The sequence below is a fragment of the Sciurus carolinensis genome, chromosome 13 (genome assembly GCF_902686445.1).
Source record: "Sciurus carolinensis chromosome 13, mSciCar1.2, whole genome shotgun sequence".
Lineage (NCBI taxonomy): Eukaryota > Metazoa > Chordata > Mammalia > Rodentia > Sciuridae > Sciurus > Sciurus carolinensis.
In genome coordinates this window covers 73,515,381-73,536,021 of record NC_062225.1, presented here as the reverse complement: position 1 = coordinate 73,536,021, position 20,641 = coordinate 73,515,381, and the positions used below count along the sequence as shown (strand labels likewise).

The 20,641-nt window shown below is 46.6% G+C and overlaps 1 protein-coding gene across 1 annotated transcript in view; it reads left to right on the top strand.

The window, feature by feature from the left end:
- Dpysl5 (dihydropyrimidinase like 5) overlaps positions 1–20,641 on the top strand; it is an 86,978-nt gene that overhangs the window by 23,353 nt on the left and 42,984 nt on the right. The window contains exon 2 of the mRNA XM_047522749.1: positions 15,100–15,364. Within this exon, the coding sequence (XP_047378705.1) occupies positions 15,104–15,364 (261 nt within the window). The 5' untranslated portion in view covers positions 15,100–15,103. The remainder of the gene's footprint in view (positions 1–15,099; positions 15,365–20,641) is intronic.

Genomic DNA, 20,641 nt, shown 5'->3' with positions numbered 1-20,641 from the left:
AGCATATCTGACTCAAAATGTGCCTTCTGGTCCTTGGCCTGGACCAGGGGTTGCCTGGAGGTGGAAAGGAGGCTGCCAGGGACTGGGAACCCGGAGAATCTAACTAGCTCTTCGGGGAGGTGGAAAGGGGATTAATTGAAAGCATTTATAAAGAGTCTGCATGTCTGTCATCAGTTCCATCTGTAGGAGCAGATAGAGAAGAGGAAGTGCATGCAGTCAGGATGAATGAATTAGATGTGCAGGCAGCAACCTCTGTCCTGCCATTTGCTTGCTTTTGAGATGTAGTGCAGGCATCCGCTTGTTGGGTGGTGCTCTGCAGGTGCTCAACAGCACAGCTCTGGTCTGGAAGGGAAGGTCCCATGCCTCTTTTTGTTAAAGTGAATGAAGGTGTTCACACTTTTTCAGACTCAGCCACTAGGAAAAGCGTTGGAACACAAACAATCTGTTATGTTATCTCTTCTCCCCCTTGTTCAAGGAAGGTAGCAGCCAGGTTGGCCAGGCGCACAGGGTGTTCTGGTTTGCATCCATTTGAGAAGATGCTGCCTTGTCCAAGGCCCCAGTGAACCGAATGGAAGAAGGGGGCATTTTCTATTGCTCAGAGTTGTCCCTGCCATTGTGCTTCTCTTCAAAGATGATATGATGCCCTTGCCTCTGGTCCCAGGGTGGGGTAAGGTGGGGCATCTTTCACTGATGGGGGACACTGGAACAGAAGCCATTGATGAACTTAGTTTTAGACATTGATAGTGAGACATCAAAATAGAGAGATCTACCCACCGTTAGAGGTACAGGTGAATGGTTGTGGGATAAATGTATGACATGTGGGCTTGCTTGTGTGTTGCCTGCCCCGCACAAACCTCCTCAGCATGTACTCCAGTGCTGTTGCCCCTTGCCAGGGCTGCTGCTGATTCCATATCTTTACTTTAAAAGATATTTGAACAGAGCAGAGACTCAGTCCAACTGCAGTTCCCTTTCTCTTGGACAAGCGGTTTAAGATTTGGTGAATAACCTTCCCAGTGTTTTATGCAAAAAGTTTATTTATGTAAGTGAGATTTCATATATATATATGTATATGTATATACATATATATACACACATACATATATATACACATATATATACATGTACATGAAATAACACACATGTATGATCTCACTTATATAAATACAAGACACATGTACCGTGAGAGTTCTGTTCCAGAACCCCTGCTTTCTTCCTAGTTCTGTATCACGGATCACTGTCCATGTTGATACTTAGGGGTCTACATAGTCCTTTCCAATGACTGTGTTGCCTTCTGGATGTGTGACTGTACCATGATGTATTTATTTTTTATTTTTTCCACTTCTTTGTTGGTGCATTATAGTTGTACATAATGGTGGGACTCATTGTTACACACTGGTACGTGCACACAACAATATAATTTGACCGATATCATTCCCAAGTATTTCCCTCTTCCCTCCCCGACTCCATCCCCTGGTCCCTTTCCTGTACTCTACTGATCTCCCTTTGATTTTCATGAGACACACTCCCCACAAGTTTCCTATTACTTTTTTCTTTCTAGCTTCCACATATGAGAGAAAGCATACAGTCCTTGACTCTGTGAGTCTGGCTTACTTCACTTAACATAATGTTCTCAAATTCCATCCATTTTCCTGTAAATTACATAACTTTATTCTTCTTGGTGGATGAATAAAACTTCATTGTGTACCACATTTTCATTACCCATTCATCTGTTGATGGACACCTAGACTGGTTCCATTTGGCTCTTGTGAATTGTGCTGCTATAAAAGTGGGTGTGCATATATTGCTGTAGAATGATCATCATTTATTTGAACAGTCTGCATATCACCAGGCCTTAAGCTTTTTGTACAGTTACTTGCCATTATAAACAACAATGCAATGCAATAGTTTCACGATACATCTTTATACAACATTTTAATTATTTCCTTAGAAGAGATTCTTAGACATGAAATGTACATTTTAAGTTTTCATGTAGATGTTTAGATTTCCTTCGGGAAAAGTGGTTCCAGTTTGAACTCCTATTAAGAGCATATGCTGGGCTGGGATTGTGACTTAGTGGTAGAGCGCTTGCCTTGCATGTGTGAGGCACTGGGTTCGATCCTCAGCACCACATATAAAATAAATAAAATAAAGGTATTGTGTCCATTTACAACTAAAAAACAAACATATATATATAAAAGAGTATATGCTTTTCTCACTTGCTCTGGGCATTGTTTTCTTTCACTGGTGCCGTTATGATAGGTGAAAATGTAATCTTGTTTTGATTTGCATTTCTTTGATAAATAAGAAAGGTGATGCATCTTTCATTTGCCTATGACCATATATGTCTCCCCTCCGCCAGTGGGTTGCTTATTAATATCCTTTGCCTAGTTTTTTCTAGTGAAGTTTTTTCTAGTGAAGTCTTTCTCTTAAAGACTCATAAGTGCTCTTATATACTACAGATATTAATCCTTGGTTATGTTATACACCAGTTTTTATTTGCCTTTATTAAAAGTAATTTATAGTATCTCTTGCTGTGTCAGTTTTTTACTATTATATAGTCATCTAAATCAGTCTTATTTTTTATGGTTTCTGGCTGTGGATTATGCTAAGAAAAGCATAGCCTAACCAAAGTTATAAACCTGCCCTTCTGTATTTTCTTCTAATACTTTATGCTGTTATATTTTTATGTAAAAATGCAAATCTAATGATGCCACTTTTTTGCTTGAGTCCCCAGCAAGCCTTCCCGTTACCCTCAGCATCTTGGCCACACTCTCGAATGGCATGTTCCAGGCCTTGGAGACCCACCCTCAGCCATCACATCCCCCAGTCCTCCTGAATGCACTGAGCATGAGGGCACCATGCAGTTCTGTCTGGCATGCCTGGCTTGGCTTCCCCGCCATGCTGGTTGAACCCCTAAGCCTCACCTCCGTGGAGCTTCTGAGGAGCAGTCCTCTACCCCAGTTCATGCTAATGCTCCCCCACCTTTCCTGTCCTGACACAACCCTTCCAGCTCTTTACCTCATATTGAAATGTCTGTGTGTTTCTTTCCCCTGTGAACTTCTGAGCTCCTTGAGAGCTGGCTCATATCTGGCACCAAATGCACAGCATGTCGTAGGTGCCAACCCTGCTTCTGTGATCTGACTTGCCTCTTAGCAAAACTCAATCTGCTAACAGTGTGGAGGTCTCAAGATCGATTTGAACAGCCATGTAACGATGCCATCATAGTCTCTAGAAAGGCAATAAAGGCCTGGACTGGGGCTGTGGGTGTGGAGATAAGGGGACAGGAGAGAGACAGACTGAGTAGGTAGAACCAACAGCGCATGTGCAGCTCTGGGTTGCGTTATTTCCTGACTGTTCAGCACAGACCATCAGTGAGTTAGCCTGTCAGCACAGTCCAGATCTTTGATTCTTAGAATTACTCCTATTCCTCTTCCCTTCCACAAAACTGTGTGACCTTATCTAGCAACCCTCCATGTCATCATCCGTCAAATGGCATTAGCATACCCACCTCCAAGGCCACTGTGAGGTGATTTCCTTGAAAAGCACCATGTTTAAGAGTCATCCGTCTCTGACATAGAACAGCACTCAGGGTTTTCTGCTGTCCTCCACCCCTTACCTGACTTCTCTGAAGAATTCCTAAGGATAGAAGGTGAAATCAGCTTTCCTTAGTGGGTTTCCATAAGTCATGGACGTGGCCTGGCCAGCAGGTCCCCACCTATCCACATGGTTGTCCTCATCCTTGCTGCCACTTTGTCATCCCGAGGCTATTCTCCTTTTCCTCCAGGGACATCCATTATTCTGTCCTTTCTGAGCTCTGCTTCTTCCTTTTCTATTCCGCAGGCACCACCTAGTTAGCCCAGTTGTGTCCTCATGCCTGGCTATCACAGCCATTGTCCTTCTGCCTGCAGGCAGAAATGTGAGACCAGCCCCCACACTCTGGGCTCCTGCTTTGGCTTCCGCACGTGAGCTGTGAGTCTTTCGGGGCCTCCACCTCTGGCCCTGTACCCCTCGACTTTATCTCCCGGCTCTCCAAGCAGCTTCCTTAACCCTGGCCTTGTCACCCTGAGGCAGCAAGCCCGCACACCATCCCAACCCATACTTGCTGATTTCTGCAAGAGGAGTAAGAGAGAGCCGCTGTGGTCTTCTGGCCCAGTCCTTGAGCAAACACCCAGGACCTGCACGAAGCGCTCTTGGGAGAGTCCTGCCTGCCCCTCCCTGTTAGGCATTCCTGCAGCCACACCTTGGCGCACACAGAGCACTTGCACACCAGCTCACTTCCTCCAGTGGCCCCGGAGCGCGTCTGCCTTCGACACGCATTTAGTGAGACCCCCCTCCAGGGGCCAGGCTCTGCTCTCGAGGAGCTCCAGAGTAATGGCCAGGAATCCCACCCCGAGTTTCCTCGGCCACAGGGGATAATGTTTGATGACCTCAGAGGGCTGTTGGAGGATTTATATGAAATTATGCATGGACCCAACACGTAAGAGCTCAAAGTGATGATGGTGTGCTGATGGTATGTATGCCACCGACAGCCACAGTCATGTGGCCAGAGGGCAAACAGGGCCAAGTTTGGTGCTCCTGTCTCCACCTCACTCCATCTTCCTTTCCAGTTCCTCTTCGCACTCCTTCCGCATCCTTTGCATCCCCACTTGTTCTAAGAAAGGGCCCTAAATGCTAGAAGCATCACGGCCCCAGTCTAGGAAAAGTTGGACATTTAAAGTGTCCTGAGTGCTCTCTTGACCTTTTGCTTTTGGTGGGCCTGGTGCTCCCCGTATGAGCCTGGGTGCCCCATGCACGCGACCCAGCTCATGACAGTCCATCCCATCAGAGTTAAGTTTTGTTGGTTGTGTGTTTCCACCTGCCCTGATGGGACTCACTGCTCAGGCTCAGAAATTCTGGATTGGGGTGAGCATACCTCAGGAAAGAGGGTGACAGAGGCCCTGAGAAGGCAGCTAGCAGAGGCAGTCACAGGGATAGGGACATCTCTGCCTGGGCACAGCATTCTTGGCTGTCAGGTAAAAGCAGCTTCAATTGGGGGAAACACATTTTAAGCACAAGATGAAATTACCTGGTCCTGGCACTCTGAAGGAGTCCTACATCTCACAGGAGATGGCAGGTGCCCTCTGAAATCTATTTAATTTCAAGTGTCAAACAGCCCTTTCTTGAAATCGTCCAGAAGGTGGCATGGTGAGGGCAAGACTTCTTGAAAAGAAGGAGGGGAAATTTCCACCTTACTGCAATTTTTTCCAAATGATAAAAGTCTGACATGGCTTAAAATTACAAGGCTTACTTTGTTTTTTTCTTTGCCATAGTGGAGATTCAACCCAAGGGTGCTCTACCACCCAACCAAATTCCCAGCCCTTTTATTTTTTGAGACAGGGTCTCTAAGCTGCTAAGACTGGCCTTGAACTTGGCTATCATCCTGCCTCAGCCTCCAGAGTCACTGGTATTACAGGCATTTGCCTCTGCACCTGGCAAACAGTATTTTCTTGGGGGAAATAATCACCTATAACCCCTCAACACAAACCCTTGTTTATTCTCATTGGGTCTGTTTTTGTGGGCAAGTTTTGATTTTGATAATACTTGACATATATTTGTATATGCATGCAATTATTATAAGATTTTTTAAATCTTTAAATATTTGATGAATTACATACAAAAGAGTGCAGAAGATATATATGTAGTTTAAAGACTAACTCGAAGCCGATGTCTGTGTCACTCTTGTACCTGACACTTGCAGCCTTTGTGAAGTCCCTCCTCCCAAGAGCCCCTCCCTCCCCACCAGACAGAACCCCACTCTCCTGACTTTTCCGATCATCATGACCTGGTTTTACCATTATATGCCTAAACTCTAATTCACTTGTTGCTTACTCTTGAATATTATGTGAACAAAGTCGTATTTACTATTTTATATCTGCTTATTTCCCTCAATTATTATTTGAAAGACATTTCATATAGCTGTAGTTAGTTGATACTAATTTTTAGTTTAAAAGAGAAAAAATAGGAGTTTTATATTCATGCTCAATTTCCTCCCAAATCCAGATTTGTCAAGTGGCCTAGACTTGTGGTACCTTTATACTTAGGAAAAGGTGTTTATTTATTTTTTCTACCGTGACCTATAGAAAAGTGCAGAGGATATATACGCAGCTAGCATACCCCATCTGTGAACCTAGTCTCAAACTGAGAAGAGTCTGCCCCACCACTTCCCACAGTGGGGCACCGACCCCTCCACCCTTTGGCTGGCCTTCTGGGAAGCAGCCACTCTGGGCCACTGGAGGCCTTGGAGATGCAGCTGCCGTTCTTCCAAGGGAGTTGATGGAATTCTTTCTGGGTTCAGGGACAGCTGGTGAGGGTCTGGAAAGCTCAGCAAGGCTGAGGAATCTGCCAGGGGATTGTCAGGGGTGGTGACTCTACTGGCCACCTGGTATTCTCTGGTTAAAGCTTCAGCCAAAAGCCTGAGGTCCTCATCACGCCTCTACGCACACCCCTGTCTCTCCTTCTCAAGGTTCTGCAGGAACTGGGCCCGTGGAAGTGGGATTATTCATACTTACATTTCCCAGTATTCAGCCTCCCTGAGCCTCAGGTGTAACCTCCTGATGGTGATGAGTGAGTGACACCTACAAGAAGCCAGGCTTCTGCCAAAATGCCCACAGTCAGTGCTCCATACCCCTGGGCTTGGACGCACACCTGGGTACACGTGCACCAACACACGCCTAAGCCTGACCTATCCCAACACACACCCATGCTCACTCAGCTTTGGCTTCTGACAGGGACAACTGCTGGTTTTTCTTCTGCGCCTTTGAGCTAATCTTGTTGAACAAGTGCTTTATGGCTCCATTTCTTTCCACCCTCTCAGAGCTAATCCTTGGGAATTTAGCTTTTGTCCTGTGCGCACTGATGGTGCTTGCTCTTTACGCCCTGCCGCGCTGAGCCAGGCCAATCCAGATGAACCCATGGGATTAAAACCTCTTACTGGATCTTAGCCTATGAAGGACTCAACCCCTTGGATTTACATTCACCTTCCCAGAAGCCGTTTCACTCAACTCTTGCTGGGCCGGCCAGGCACCATTTCTCAGGCTTGATTTGTAGCAGTCCTTCATCCTTAAGCTTGTTTTTTTTTGTTTTGTTTTGTTTTAACTTTTTTTTGGTTGTCAATGGACCTTTTTTTTTTTTTTTTTTTTAATGTGGTGTTGAGAATCGAACCCAGTGCCTCACACATGCCAGGCAAGCGCTCCACCACTGAGCTACAACCCCAGCCCTTGAGCTTGTGTTGTAAACCATCTCAGGAACAAGCCCTCATTTACGTGTTGAATGATCAGGTGATGAGGTTGGGATCATGTTTACCTTCCCTTTCCTCTGACAGTCCTGAAAGGGGCTGTTCCTGGCTCCAAACTGTAATCCTGCCCTCCCCTGACCAACTTGCTCTTCTCCTAACTTCCCTGCAGCGGTGACAAAGGTGGTGGTAGTGTTCTGGTTGCAGATACTTCATGGTCCCTAATTACAAACACTGGGCCAGTCCTTCCCCAGAATGGCACACGCCATCTTGTAGGTCTGTTCATGAAGAAGGACCTGGTGGGGCATTAAGAGGCCTCTTGAGTAGCCATTGGCGTTGAAATATGTTTATGGACCCAGGGTGTCTCGTGGTGGATGTAACGTTGGCCACAGCCTCTCTCTGTAGCCTCTGTCCATGTGCTACGCTTCCACCTGTTGGTGTATCATCCTGTCCCAGTCCCTGGTATCCAGGTTTCCCTACTAGTCCTGGGTTGACTCTGGAAAGAGTTCCAGGTTTCTGGGGGCCATGATTATTGATAGTGGGGTTAGTTTTGGACAGGCTGAGTTCCTGCTGCATGTGGAACATCCTAGAAGAATGGTCCAGTGAGTATTTGGATAATACTAAAATGCCCCTGCTTCTCCAATAGGTTTTCAAATTTCTGCCTGCTTTGGAAAGCATCCGAGAGGTGGGTAGTGAAGAACTTGCTCACAGAGCAGCCAAGATAGGTTGTTGGGAGAGGAGGTCATAGGGGCAGAAATAGCTGTGATCTATTTTTTGTTACTGGTCACCTGATTGTTATTGGTCATTAGTTCATATAAATGCACTAGGGAATTGAGAAGGAGGACATGGGGTTGGATGAATAAGGTGCGGGGACTTGGATGACGGCTGTGCTAAGTCCGAAGGTCTTTGTGTCATTGTTCTGTATGCCTTACTTGGATGTCAGAAATACTATTTTATTCTATTCTGTTTAATTGTGTTTGGTGCTAGAGTTAGAACCCAGGCGCTTGCACGTGCTGAACACAGGCCCCACCACTGAATTACACCTCCAGCCTCATAAATATAAAATCTACTCAGTAGTTGATCAAATCAATGAAGAGGGCTGCACCCACATGATCTGATTACTCAGTGGTGGAACATTTGCCTAGCATGTGTGAGGCACTGGGGTTTGATCCTCAGCACCACATAAAAGCAAATAATTGAAATGAAGGTTTTAGAAAAATAAAGAATTATAACATTACACTGTGCTTTGATATTAGTTAAATATTATTTAGTGCTTTCTAAATTTAGAAAGCAATTTACTCTTTTTTTTTAATTCGATGTATTAATCTAGACCCTCGACGTGTGCCACTCATCTCAGACTTCCCCTTTGGCTTTGGGGATCCGTCGAAACTTTGATTTGCTGTCATGTTTCAACTCAAAGAGAATCCCTTTCCTGAGTGACCCTAGGGTGCTGCAAGTGCCAACGTCCCCCATCCCCTTAGGGCTGGCTCTAAATTAGAACAGAGAGAAGGCTGTGAAAGCCACTGATCAGAAGGAAAATAGCTGTGGGTCAGGGTTCCCAAACAAGTGTGCCGGGTGCCTTTTGATCCTTTAGAAGTGTCATCTGCCTGGAGCCAGCCTGCATCCTCTGCCACCTGTGCTGGCTTCACCTGCCCTTGAGTTGCCACCCAGGTGGCCATGAGGGTTGACCTCCCTGTCAGAAGTCCTTCGTGTCACGTCAGTTGGGTAGCTCTCTTCTCTTGCAGGTTCTTTTGACAGCACAGTGTCAGGTTAATATAAACCACACATTTTTCTCTGGATTCAATCCAAAGAGGGAATGTGAGTCAAACCGTGCCTGTTAGAGGAAATCCATGTCTTAAACCAATACCCATCAAGTTTATTTTAAGGTCTTTATTGCAGGAAGGGTCCCCTTTGCACCTTTCTGGTCCCGCGTGTCTGTGCAGACTCCAGCTGAGCTGCTGGCAGGGCCAGCTGTGCAGGACAGACCGTTCAGGCTCCCCTTGTCTCACACTTCCCCACAGACACAGGAAACAGGGAAGGTGATGACAGAAGCAGACAATTCCAAAATGCAGCGATGGGGTTGGCATTTCCTTGGCAGAACCACACTGTACGCCTTGTAGGAGTGCAGGGTGTTCGCATGTCGTGGACAGGCATGTGGTAGCTGGCACAACCTTGACTGTCCGCTCAGCAGGATGCTTCCTGTGCTGTTCACATGGGAACAGCTCAGTGGCTGTTTTAAAAAGGATGGGGAGCAGGGATCTGTCATCCAGCAAGGTCGTTGTTGGATAGCAAAAAGTGTTACTATTTTAAACATGTGCCGCTCTCTCATTCAAGCCCTCACTCCCTGGTTAAAGTATTGTCCCCACCCAGAAATCCCAGTTTCAGCATCAAACATCGCCATAGCCGTAAACCATAACTGGTTCAGGAACATAATAACTCTATGCCACAGAATCAGGAAATCGGAGGATGCAAGCTGTGTACCGTTGGATAAATCTTGGCATAGCAAAAATATCCACCATCTTGCTGTGGAAAGCATCATTGCTTCCCTGAATAAATTGTAAAATTCTTCAGATCCCTGTATCTGCAGTATACCAACACACTGCTAGTCCTGGACGAGGGCCCCTCAGTTCAAGGTCACTTGATAAAATATGGGGACTGGAAGGAAAGTGATGGTAAACTGGATGAATCTGTGCTGTTCTGGAATTTCATACTTCTGACTTATTCTTGTAGCTTCAACTATTTGGCATTTTTAATCGTTTCTGACTGAGAGAACAGACATGTGTTCTGGATTCTTTTGTTTGCATAGACAAAATAGCTGAATGATCAAAATTTTTGTTAAACATATGGGCATGTGTGATATTGCCAGACGTCTTTAACAGAAGTGACATTTATTTTAAGGCCCAGTTGTTCCTTAATGATGATATGATTATAATGTTCATTTCTGTCAGTGTAATATCATGGTCTGTTTGGCTGCTGTAACAAAAATAGCATAGACTAGACATTCATTCCCTCACAGTTTTGAAGACTGAGAGGTACAAGGTCAAAGTGCCTGTCATTTGGCTCCTGGTGAGGGTTCTTTTCCTGGCTAGGGGACAGATCTCTTGTTTCCTCGTGTGGCAGAGAGAGATCTCTTCTGTCTCTTCTAATAAGGGCACTAATCCTATTCATGAGGCTCCACCCACATGATCTAATTACTCCCAAAGGCCCCGCCTCTGAGAACCATCACACTGGGAATTAGGATTGGTGGATGGGTCGCATAAGCATGCAGTCATAGCATGCAGTGACCCAGTGGGCCAGATGACTGGCTCTGTCTTCACACTTACTGCCTTTTAGAATAAACCTGGTGACTTGAAACATCATTAATTGGTAAATCTGATACTGACCTTCTGGAGAGCTTCTATTTCCGTCTGACCACAACCAGTGACAAGAGTGCTCTCTGGATACAGGGCCTCCATCAGAGCAGAGGGAGACAGCCAGCCAGTGGTGTTTAGTGTTTCAGAGCCTATATTATGATTGCCCTTAAATCCTTCCCTTTGGGGGGGACTCTCCTGAGAGGTGCAGTGTATCCACCCCACCCAGACACCCCAAACTCCATGCACAGGCCACATATACGCTGCAGAGAGAAATGCCAGGGACATTTTCTTTGTTTAGTTTAGCAAAGACTAACAGGAAAAGCTGTAGGGATGAGGTGCTAATGAGGGTCCGGGGGAGGTGAGGGGCAGAATGATATCAACAGTCAACAGCCGGGAATGGGAAGGGGTTGGGCATCTGTGACCTATGTAACTTGGAAATGTAGAAATGTGTGGGAGAGTATTGACCACAGGACTGCTGGCCTCACCCTTGCCAGCTCTGACCCCTGGTACACAGGGAAAAACCCCGTTTTAAACCAACACCTGTCAAATTAGTGTGTAGGTCCTTAGACCAGAAGTGTCCTCCTTACCCTTCAATCCCTTAGTGAAGCAGTCGCCTCCCTCCCCCAATCGGCTGAGTTTCTAGAGAGCAGGCTGTGTTTTTGCAGGAGTTGTCTCCAGTGGAAAGGAATGACGTTATGAACTATCAGAGTGCACATGGGTAGGGAATGTGTTAAGCAATTGTGCTACAATCTAATCCAAATAAGCCAGCTCAGGCCAAAAGCTTGTGTGAACCTGAAAGGTTGAAGCCCCACAGGCGGTTCTGATGAAGTAGCCCACATCACTGCCTGTAACTAGTCGTGGGCCAGGGGCCAGGGTGGAGCTCACAGTGCCAGGTTGAATCAGGCCTCGAGGGTGGGTTACGATTTACTCTGAAGTAGTTCTTCTGGGCAGCTCAAGATCTGGGGACTGAGCCACCCCACTTCCATACTGGCAGCTTGGTTCAAGGCTAAGAGTAGACCTTGTGTTCATCTGCTAGGGCTGCGATGACAAAATGCCATAGACTAGATGGCTTAACGGAAATTTTTCTCACAGTTCGGAAGGCTGGAAGTCTAAGGGCCCATTTCTGGTGAGGACTCTCCTCCTGGCTGGTAGATGGCTGTATCCTCACATGGCCTTTCTTCTGTTCGTGTTCATGGAGAAAGAGAGAGCACTAATGTCTTCTCTTCCAAGGACACTAATCCCATCGGATCAGGGCCCCACCCTTATGACTTCATTTAACTTTAAATTCCTTAAAAGCTGCATCCCCAAATACTGCCAACTGTACTGGAGGTTAGGGCTTCAGCGTATGAATTTGCGGGTAAGGAGATACAAACATTCAGCCCATAACCGCTCCAAAGATAACTGTCTGGCTTTCAATCTCTACTCTTACAAACTTTTTCTTGAGAAAGTTTCCTTAACTTTCCTAAGCCTCAGCATCCTCTTGGTAAAAGTGGAGTGGTCATGGTGCCTGTGAGGCATTGTAAGGATTAAATAAGACCGTGAATATAATGGGCATAGCGAAAACTCCATGTCCATGTATAGGAGGTGCTTAATAACCGTAAGCTAATGGTATTCGTAGGGTCTTTGAGATGAGTTACCTCTGCAGTAGTCCCAGGAGTGCAGTCCAGCCTGGGTTTCTAGGACTAGTTCAAGCCTGTGAGAATGGGATCCCTGGTCAGGGAGATTCCAAAACTCCCCTCTATTCTTCAGGATAGCCAGGCCTCTTCTGGATCAGGTTAACATTCTGGGATTTCTGGTTTCTTTTTAACTTAAAAAAAAAAAAGAAAGAAAGAAAAAAGCTCTTTAACATAAATGCTCAGATAATAAAAGGCAACACAAATTTATTGTACCAATTTTTGAAAATACAGGAACCTATGAAGCCCCTAAGAATCACCCACGCCTCTTCTGTGCAGAGTTCACTCTGCCTACTTCCTTGCAGCCCTTCAGACCTGGTCTGAGGCCCACGCCCACTCCTGGAATTGTGTAACCCTTCGTGGGCTCCTGTTTCCTGTTACTTTTCAAATTTCTGTTTCCTTTTCCTCAAATGGGGTGAACACTTGCCCCCCTTGTTCCCATTTTGTAGGGTTGCTGTGAATTTAAAATGCAGATAGTGCTGGGTGTGCAGTATTAGTTAACTAAGAGTCATTGCTCTTGTTTGTCTTGAAGATGATGCTCTTGACTTTGATTGGAGTAGCAAAGCTCAATCCCTGCTATACCACACTTCCTGGTTGTGCACCAGGCATGTGCTGTGAACATGGAAGCAAACCAGTGTTGTCATTTCCAACAAGGACTTAATAACTATGTTCCTTTTACCCTGAAACTGCTCTGGAAATGTAAAGATTCGTGTTTGCACAGGGGATCAGGTGTGTGTCTTTCAGCAACCCCTGCCACCACCAACACTCCCCTCTTATAGTGCAAACTGAGAACTTGGACCTCTTTTTTCATAGTCACACCTGAACTTGACTTTGGAATGACTCAGAGAGAGAGAGAAAGAGAGAGAAATTTGGTCAGAGTAGCTTTGTCCAGCACCTGAAAACCCAACCCATTTCCAAATTATTGCTTCTGAAATTAAAACTCTGGTTTTCAAATCATGAGACAAAATAATCCTCTGAAATGTGCCCAGCTTCAGACCATAAATAGAGTTGTGGCTGTGGCCTGTCCCCTTCCTCCCGAGTCTCTCCCAGCTCGACTCCTCCCATGGCCTCGCTGCCTTTCCACACGAGGGAGCAGGTCTCATCTCCCCAGAGATCAGAGTGATACCTTGCAAACAGCAGATGTTCACAGGGCACAGCTACCACTCCTGGCCACCTGTCTTGTTCCCCTGAGCAGCACCCCAAGGGCCGGCCACTTTAGGAGCACCTGGTGCTCAAGGCTCGGGGGGCCCTGAAAGCTTTCTTGGTGTTGAGATTCCATGCACTCCAGCCTGGCCCACTTGGCAAAGAATAAGCCAACTGCTTAAGCCAACTGTGTCCAGGACACAGGCCAAGGACAGAGAGCAGAGAGCTGATATGTCTCCTTTCAAGAGGAGTCCCTTCCACAGGTCCGTAGGCCTCTTCATCCTGGACCCTTGCCTGGTAGAAGACAAAATGAAATGACAAGAATGAGAGACAATATGTTGCTTCCTTCACTCTGTTCTCAGTAATTTGCTGTATTCAAAATCTGAGCATTATCTTGGACATAGAGTTGCAAAATAGCCCAGTAAACCAATATGGAATTGGCCTACTAGGTGCTTTAGCATTTTGGTTGTGTCAGAGTGCAACAAGTAGATGAGGTTATCCATTCCTTTACTCACCAGTTTCAAGAGCCCTCTGAGGGAGGCTAGGGGTGAAGAGATGAAGGCAAAGATCACTGATACCATTTGGCCTTGAGGGCCTCAGTCACTCAGTGGGGACTGAATCCAGAGCTGTAGAAGCACTTAGTCCTATGAAGACACAGAGAGTCAAGGAAAGAACAGTTAGAAGAAAGAACAGTTGAATTGGGTCCTAAAGAATAAGAAGTTTGCCATGTATAAATGTGGGCTTCAGCTGGGCATGGTGGCGCATGTCTCTAATCCCGGTAGCTCAGGAGGCTGAGGCAGAAGGATTGTGAGTTCAAAGCCAGCCTCAGCAACTTAGTAAAACCCTAAGCAACTTGGTGAGACCCTGTGTCTAACTAAAATTTTTAAAAGGGCAGGGGTTGTGGTTCAGTGGTTAAGTGCCCCTGGGTTCAATCCCCAGTACCAAAAAACAAACAAACCAAAAAAAAAAAAAAAAAAGTGGATTGCATTTGACCCACAAATCTGTGGGGGTGGGGCTTGGCCACAGGTGCTTTCAACAGCTCTCAGAAGAGCTGACCATGCAGCCGGCTGTGGAGCACCATGTGGGAGGGTAGCCTTCTGGGGGCCAACACTGGAGTTTGAACTAAGGATCCATCTCAAGAATGCCATGAATTAGGCAGCTGTGAGGGTTGGAGAATCTGGTTGAGACTCACCCCAGGAGCCTCTGATGTCTCTAGGACACCATGGGGCATAGCAGAGACATTGGTCATGTAAGACCTGTTGGTTGACTTGGCTACTTGGTAAACATAAATTCCTTAGCACTTGGAGCTTTCTCACCTGTAAAAGGCAACTCCTAGAGTTATTGGGGAACTAAATGAGATAATAGATATGAAAGTGCTTTAGAACTCACAGCATTTCAGGAAGTTAAAAGTGATATTTTTGTGGGCCCCAGCTTCCCCTTTACTGTCACTGTGTCATGATTCCCACTAAGTCCCATTATGAGGTCAGTGAGAGGCTGGTGACCCCAGCTGGCTGTAGGACCAGTTTTCTGAGGCTCAGGGATCTCTTTCTCCTCATCCTTGCTCACCTTGACCAGAGTTGGGCTCTGATAGGAACGGGTGGGCCTTAGTGACTGTGAAAGGAACTTTGACCTTGACGGGTCTCCCTCTCACCTTCCATAGGAACATGCTTGCCAATTCAGCCAGCGTGCGTGTTCTCATCAAGGGAGGCAAGGTGGTGAATGATGACTGCACCCACGAGGCCGATGTCTACATTGAGAATGGCATCATCCAGCAGGTGGGCCGAGAGCTCATGATCCCTGGAGGGGCCAAGGTGATTGACGCCACCGGGAAACTGGTGATCCCTGGAGGCATCGACACTAGCACCCACTTCCACCAGACCTTCATGAATGCCACCTGCGTGGATGACTTCTACCACGGGACCAAGGTAATGCTCCTGTTTGCCAAAAGCAGCTTCCTCCTTGCTTCTGGGGCTGCTCTAGATAAGACGCATGTGAATACAGCTCCCACTGTATTGCTACCAGAAGAAGGGCGTCTCCAGGGGCTTTTATGGCATCTAGGATAGGGACCTGGTTACATGGCATAGACAATTTAAAAGACAGAATTTAAACCTGTTTTGCTGATTGCATTAAGTACCCATGTAGCCAGGTCAGGAACTGATTTTGTTTTCATATATTAAAAAAATTTTTTTTTTGCAACACTGGGAATTGAACCCAGGGCCTCATGTATGCTAGATAAGTGTTCTAGCACTGAACTACAACCCCCCAGCCCTTTTAAATTTTTATTTCATCAGAGGGTCTCACTAAGTTTGAGGCTGGCCTTGAACTTGCAGTCCTCCTGCTTCAGCCTCCCAAATAGCTGGGATTACAGGCATGTGCCCCTGCACCCAGCTATTTTTATACTTTTATGTCATGTTACACAGATCTAGAGGAAGAAGAGAATCAGCTGGTGTTTATTATTGTGTAGGAGGGATGAGTTGGTTTGGTGGACATGTTTATGCATGATAAGCTAAATTGAATCCCCAGAGTGTGACTGATTATAAAGTCACCTCTAGCTGGTTTTGATAGCAGAAATTGTCAAAGAGACATAGTTATTTTCTGTTTCCTCTCCTAGCTTGTTAGTTTCATAAACAACCTGAAAAATACTGGTTGTTCTCTTTTTAGTGTGAGTTATCAGGAGCAATAGTTAACATTTTCTGAGCTGGGCCCAAGCTATTGTACATTCCTGAATGTAGAATACAAAATTTCAGGTGTGTGAAGCATATGAATCAGGAGCCACACAAGTGGGTTCTTAACTCTTCCTGGGCTCCATACCTGTCATTGCTGTCATCGCTCTTCATTGTAATGGTCTGTTGCGTTCTAACCTCTCTGGACATCATACAGTGGGCACATGTGGGGCAAGGCCTCTGCATCTGTCTGCTTTCCCAGAGCCTGCACTGACCTGGAGCTAGGGCGGCTACCCATGAATATGTGCTGAATGAATGAGACATACTGTATGTCCATCTGGGTCTCTGCATCCAGTGGGCATTAGATTCATCTAGGAGATTGTTTTTAACAGAATTGAATCAGAATCTCAGGGGCACAAGTCCCCAGCCCTGGCAGCATCTCTTTATACAGATTGTTTACAGTGGGCTTGGCCTCTGATGCTCCCTGGGTGAAAGAAATTCACCAGCTCTTAGCCCCAAGCTGCAGTCCTATGTCCTATGTAGGCCCATAGCCTCAAAACCCACTAGAACTCTCTTTGGGGTCCTCGAGAACTCCTCCCCTGTGCTCAGGGATCTCCCCCTGGAATTCATTTATTGGGGGCTCAGGTGTTACTAATGCTAGGCAGCAACTGATGAGGCCCCTCAAGACCACCCTTGAGGAGTCTGGCAGGGACTGCAAGGGTAGGAGAGGCTGGCCCCTATGGACCCACCTGCCCCAGGCAGATGGCCTAACAATCTCCCTGAGATGAGGACACGTTCTTCCCAGTCCAAGGTCTGTGGAGCAGACCCATGGAAGGTTGAGCTATGAGGAGTCACAATAGCCCGGACCCAGCCTTAGTTGGGGTAAGGATATTCTCTGGCTCTGGGTCCACACCAGACTAGAGTAGGCAACTCTAGTCAGCCCAGGGAAGAGTGGGGGTAGGCAGATCCTCCTACTCTCTCCTCTAAGAACTCCCTTGGACCCTGCAGGTGATGTCTTGCTAATGAAATGGGGAACCCCATCCTCATGAACTTGGGGTCCTCTTGAGTGGTACCCAGGTGGTAATTAGGACCTTTCTAAAGTGAGTAAGCCTATCCAGCTTGCCATCCCATGCACCAGGCCAGGCCAGTCCAGGACTGTTTTATTTGTGGTTCTTTTTGTTGTCATTTTTGTTGAAATATAGCATGCATCTGGAGAAGTGCACAGATATTAAGTATACAGAATTATCACAACTGAACACACCCTTGTAACCAGCTCCCTGTTGATTAACCAAATGTTGCCAGCACCCAGAAGCCCCTTCTAGTCACTGTCCCCATCAAGGGTAACCCCTATTCTGACTATAGTCAGAATACTAGAGTATTTTTTTTAAATACTATAGATTTTTTAAAGATAACAACTTGAGATATAATTCACGTATCATACAATTTGCCCATCTAAATTGTAGGAGCCAGGGGTTTTTAGTACATTCATTGTAGATTGGTTTTGACTGTCTTTACTTTATGAAAATGAAATCAAGCCAGATGTGCTTTTACATTGACTTCTTTTGCTCAAATTCACCCATGCCGTTGTGTGTTGTTTGTGGTTCTTTCACTCTTGTTGCTTTATAGTATTCCACTGTGTGACATGCCACATAGCATTTACCCATTCTGTTGTCAGTGGGCATTTGGTCCTTGCTGGTTTGAGGTTATAACAAACATTGTGCTATGAACATTTTTGTACACAAATTTTGGCAAACATGAACATGCACAATTTGTTGGGCATATTTCTAGGAGTGGAATTGTCAGGTCATAATATGGCACACAAATATTGAGCTGTAGTGGATACTGCCAAACGGCTTTCCAAACTGTGACAGCGTGCGCTCCCAGCAGTTTGTAATATTTAACATTGACATGCCTCTGATAGTGACACCAGTCTATGCTGGGGTAGTATACTCAGGCCTTGTACCACAAATTAGTTAGTGTCCCTGCTTTTGGGAGACCTATAGTTCAGGGCCAGATGCCACACTGTCACTATGCTGTCTACCAGCCTCATGGAGGTCAGCCTAGCCTTCTCAGTCTTACTTTCCACATTGTCATCTGCCAGAGCCTCATTAGCCAGGAGTGACAGGTTTTCCCCTGAGAGCCTTCAGCTCTTCAGAGCTGATGAAGAGCTCTGCACACGCATCTTTGTGCAAAGTGGTAGGTAACTCTTGATCTTTTCCACACTCTCATCTACTGAGGTCGGCTCCCTCCAGAGAACATCTGAAAGGACCCTGTGTTATTAAAGGCCCCAGACCTCCCAGTTTCTGCAGGTTTGAGCTGCCTCAGGCACCCCCACTTCCCATCAAGCACTAACTATTCAGAATTTAGACTATAGACCCCCTCCAGGTCACCTGATTGGTGGTGTCACCTAAACAGACCCTTTGTTACATCCATACCCCTCAGCAAGATTACATGTGTTCTTATGCCCCCGCCTTCCTGTTGCCCTCTATTTAGGTTACCCAGCCCCTGAGCGGGCCTCCTGGACCCCTTCAGTAGACCCTGCTCAGAGTTCTGCCTCAGGCCTCCCAGGGAGGGATTCCTGCCCTTGCACCCTCCTCCCCTCCACTCCAACATGGGTGCTCCTACAGCTCCGCATTTCTCTTCCTGTTTCCTCCAGTTCCTCCTGTTCCTGAAAATCTCCTGGGAAGAGAGAATGCTCTCCTGTTGGAACGCTGACTGATGGGGACGTGTGGGTTTAATTATTCACTCCACTTTGGCACTCATGCAGAGGCCATGCACCCTGATAGACCGCCACCCACCCGTTCAGCTCACACCAAGAAAGTCTGACTCACCCGAAGCATATTATTATAATAGAATAATAAACCCAAGGAAAAGCTCCCAGAGCCATTAGCCAAGAGAGGTGGAAGGATCACGTTGCATCTTTTTGTGCTTATCAGACAGATCCTCCAGGTCTTGAACCCTGCACCCTCTCAGCTTTTGGGTGCTTATGGATTTGGCAGCAGCAGCCAGGGCTGGAAAAACAAAACAGTTGAGAGCCTGGCTTTGCAACGAGCATCTGGGTCTCCATTGTACTCAGCCTGAAGGGATTTCTCTCCAGCACTTTAGCAAACGCCTTCCACGCCTCAGCCTCTTTCAGAGGCTGCGACAGGCTCTGCCTGGCTCCCCTGCTCACAGCCTGGTCACTTGATCGTCCTCCCTGCCCCAGGCACCACCTCCCTCTTCCCCTCTAACCTGCAGGCCTCATCCTCCAATGCCAGAAGCAGTGTTTACAGAGAGGTGCCAGGACCACCTGCTTGCTGATAATACTGAGGCTCTTCTAGAAGGCAGCTGTGGGAGGCAAGGGGAGGAGACTGAGGGGATCCAGTGAGCCAACTGTGTTGGTAAAGTTCTGGGATTACAGTCAGGTTGTGGGCCCTTGTGTCAGTATTCCTTAACCTACATAGAAGTTAACATTTATTCTTTGGTACATATTTAATATTACATCACAAAGAATGTTTATACGGGCTTTTGACCAGTGGTTCTCATGGCCAGGTGAAAATACAGAATCAGTCTTTTTAGCTGGAGGCACTAGCCCCTTCGCTAAACTGGTATAGAAGGAACAGGCTCAACACCTGAAAAATTCCTGCACACCTTCCCTGCCTCCCTCTCCTCCAAAAATATTTTAAGAACACAGTTTAGGCCAGTGGTTTTCAACCCTTGGAAGCAAATTACATTAGAACCACTTGGGGAATTTTTAACAGATGCCAGTGTCAGGCCCCAGCCCAGACCAATTAAGTCATGTCTCTAGGCCTGCCTCCTCCCCTAAATGTGTTTTTTTAAAGCATCCCTGGTGCTTGTGATCACTGGCAGGAAGGTTATTCAGAAACTTTCTTGGTGTTTGGAATGGCCCAGCGACCTGGCCATACCATGATGCCCATCTGACCCTCACCTTATATGCCAGGGCTGACACCTGAATCTCTGAAAGAGACCTTTGCCTGTCTTATTTGCTTCTCTCTTTCCATTCACATTCCAAAGTCCTAGAGTTGGGCGCCCGAACCCCAGCCTAGGGCCTAGATCCCCTATACTTGCTAAGCATCCCTGGCATGATGTTCTGCCCTTCTGTCCATCCCCATAGGGATCATCATGGTGAGAGAAGTTGGCAGTGGTGGATTTGTCATCAAGTGGAAGAGTGGCTGGAGTTGGCCCACTTCCTGGAGGGCCAAGACTGTGCCAGGGGTTGTGCAGTCATAGAGACAGCCTCCCAGGAACTCAGAAAGCATCAGTAGGAGATCTTACAGTAAACTTACAGAGGAAGCCAAATCCAAACAAGAAAGTGCTTGTCCAGCATGGGATTAGCCTGGTGGACATTTAGTGGCGTAGGCTAGAATGACTTGCCATGTCTCACCCCCAGCAGAGGGTTCTGGCCCTCCCTCCCCCTCTCCACTGCAGAGGAGCCCCTGGGCTGGGATCCTGAGATATACCACAGAAATGGATATAAACACATAAATGAACTCCCTTTGGTGTCCATCCCGCCAGCATCCTTACCTAGGATCCCATTAT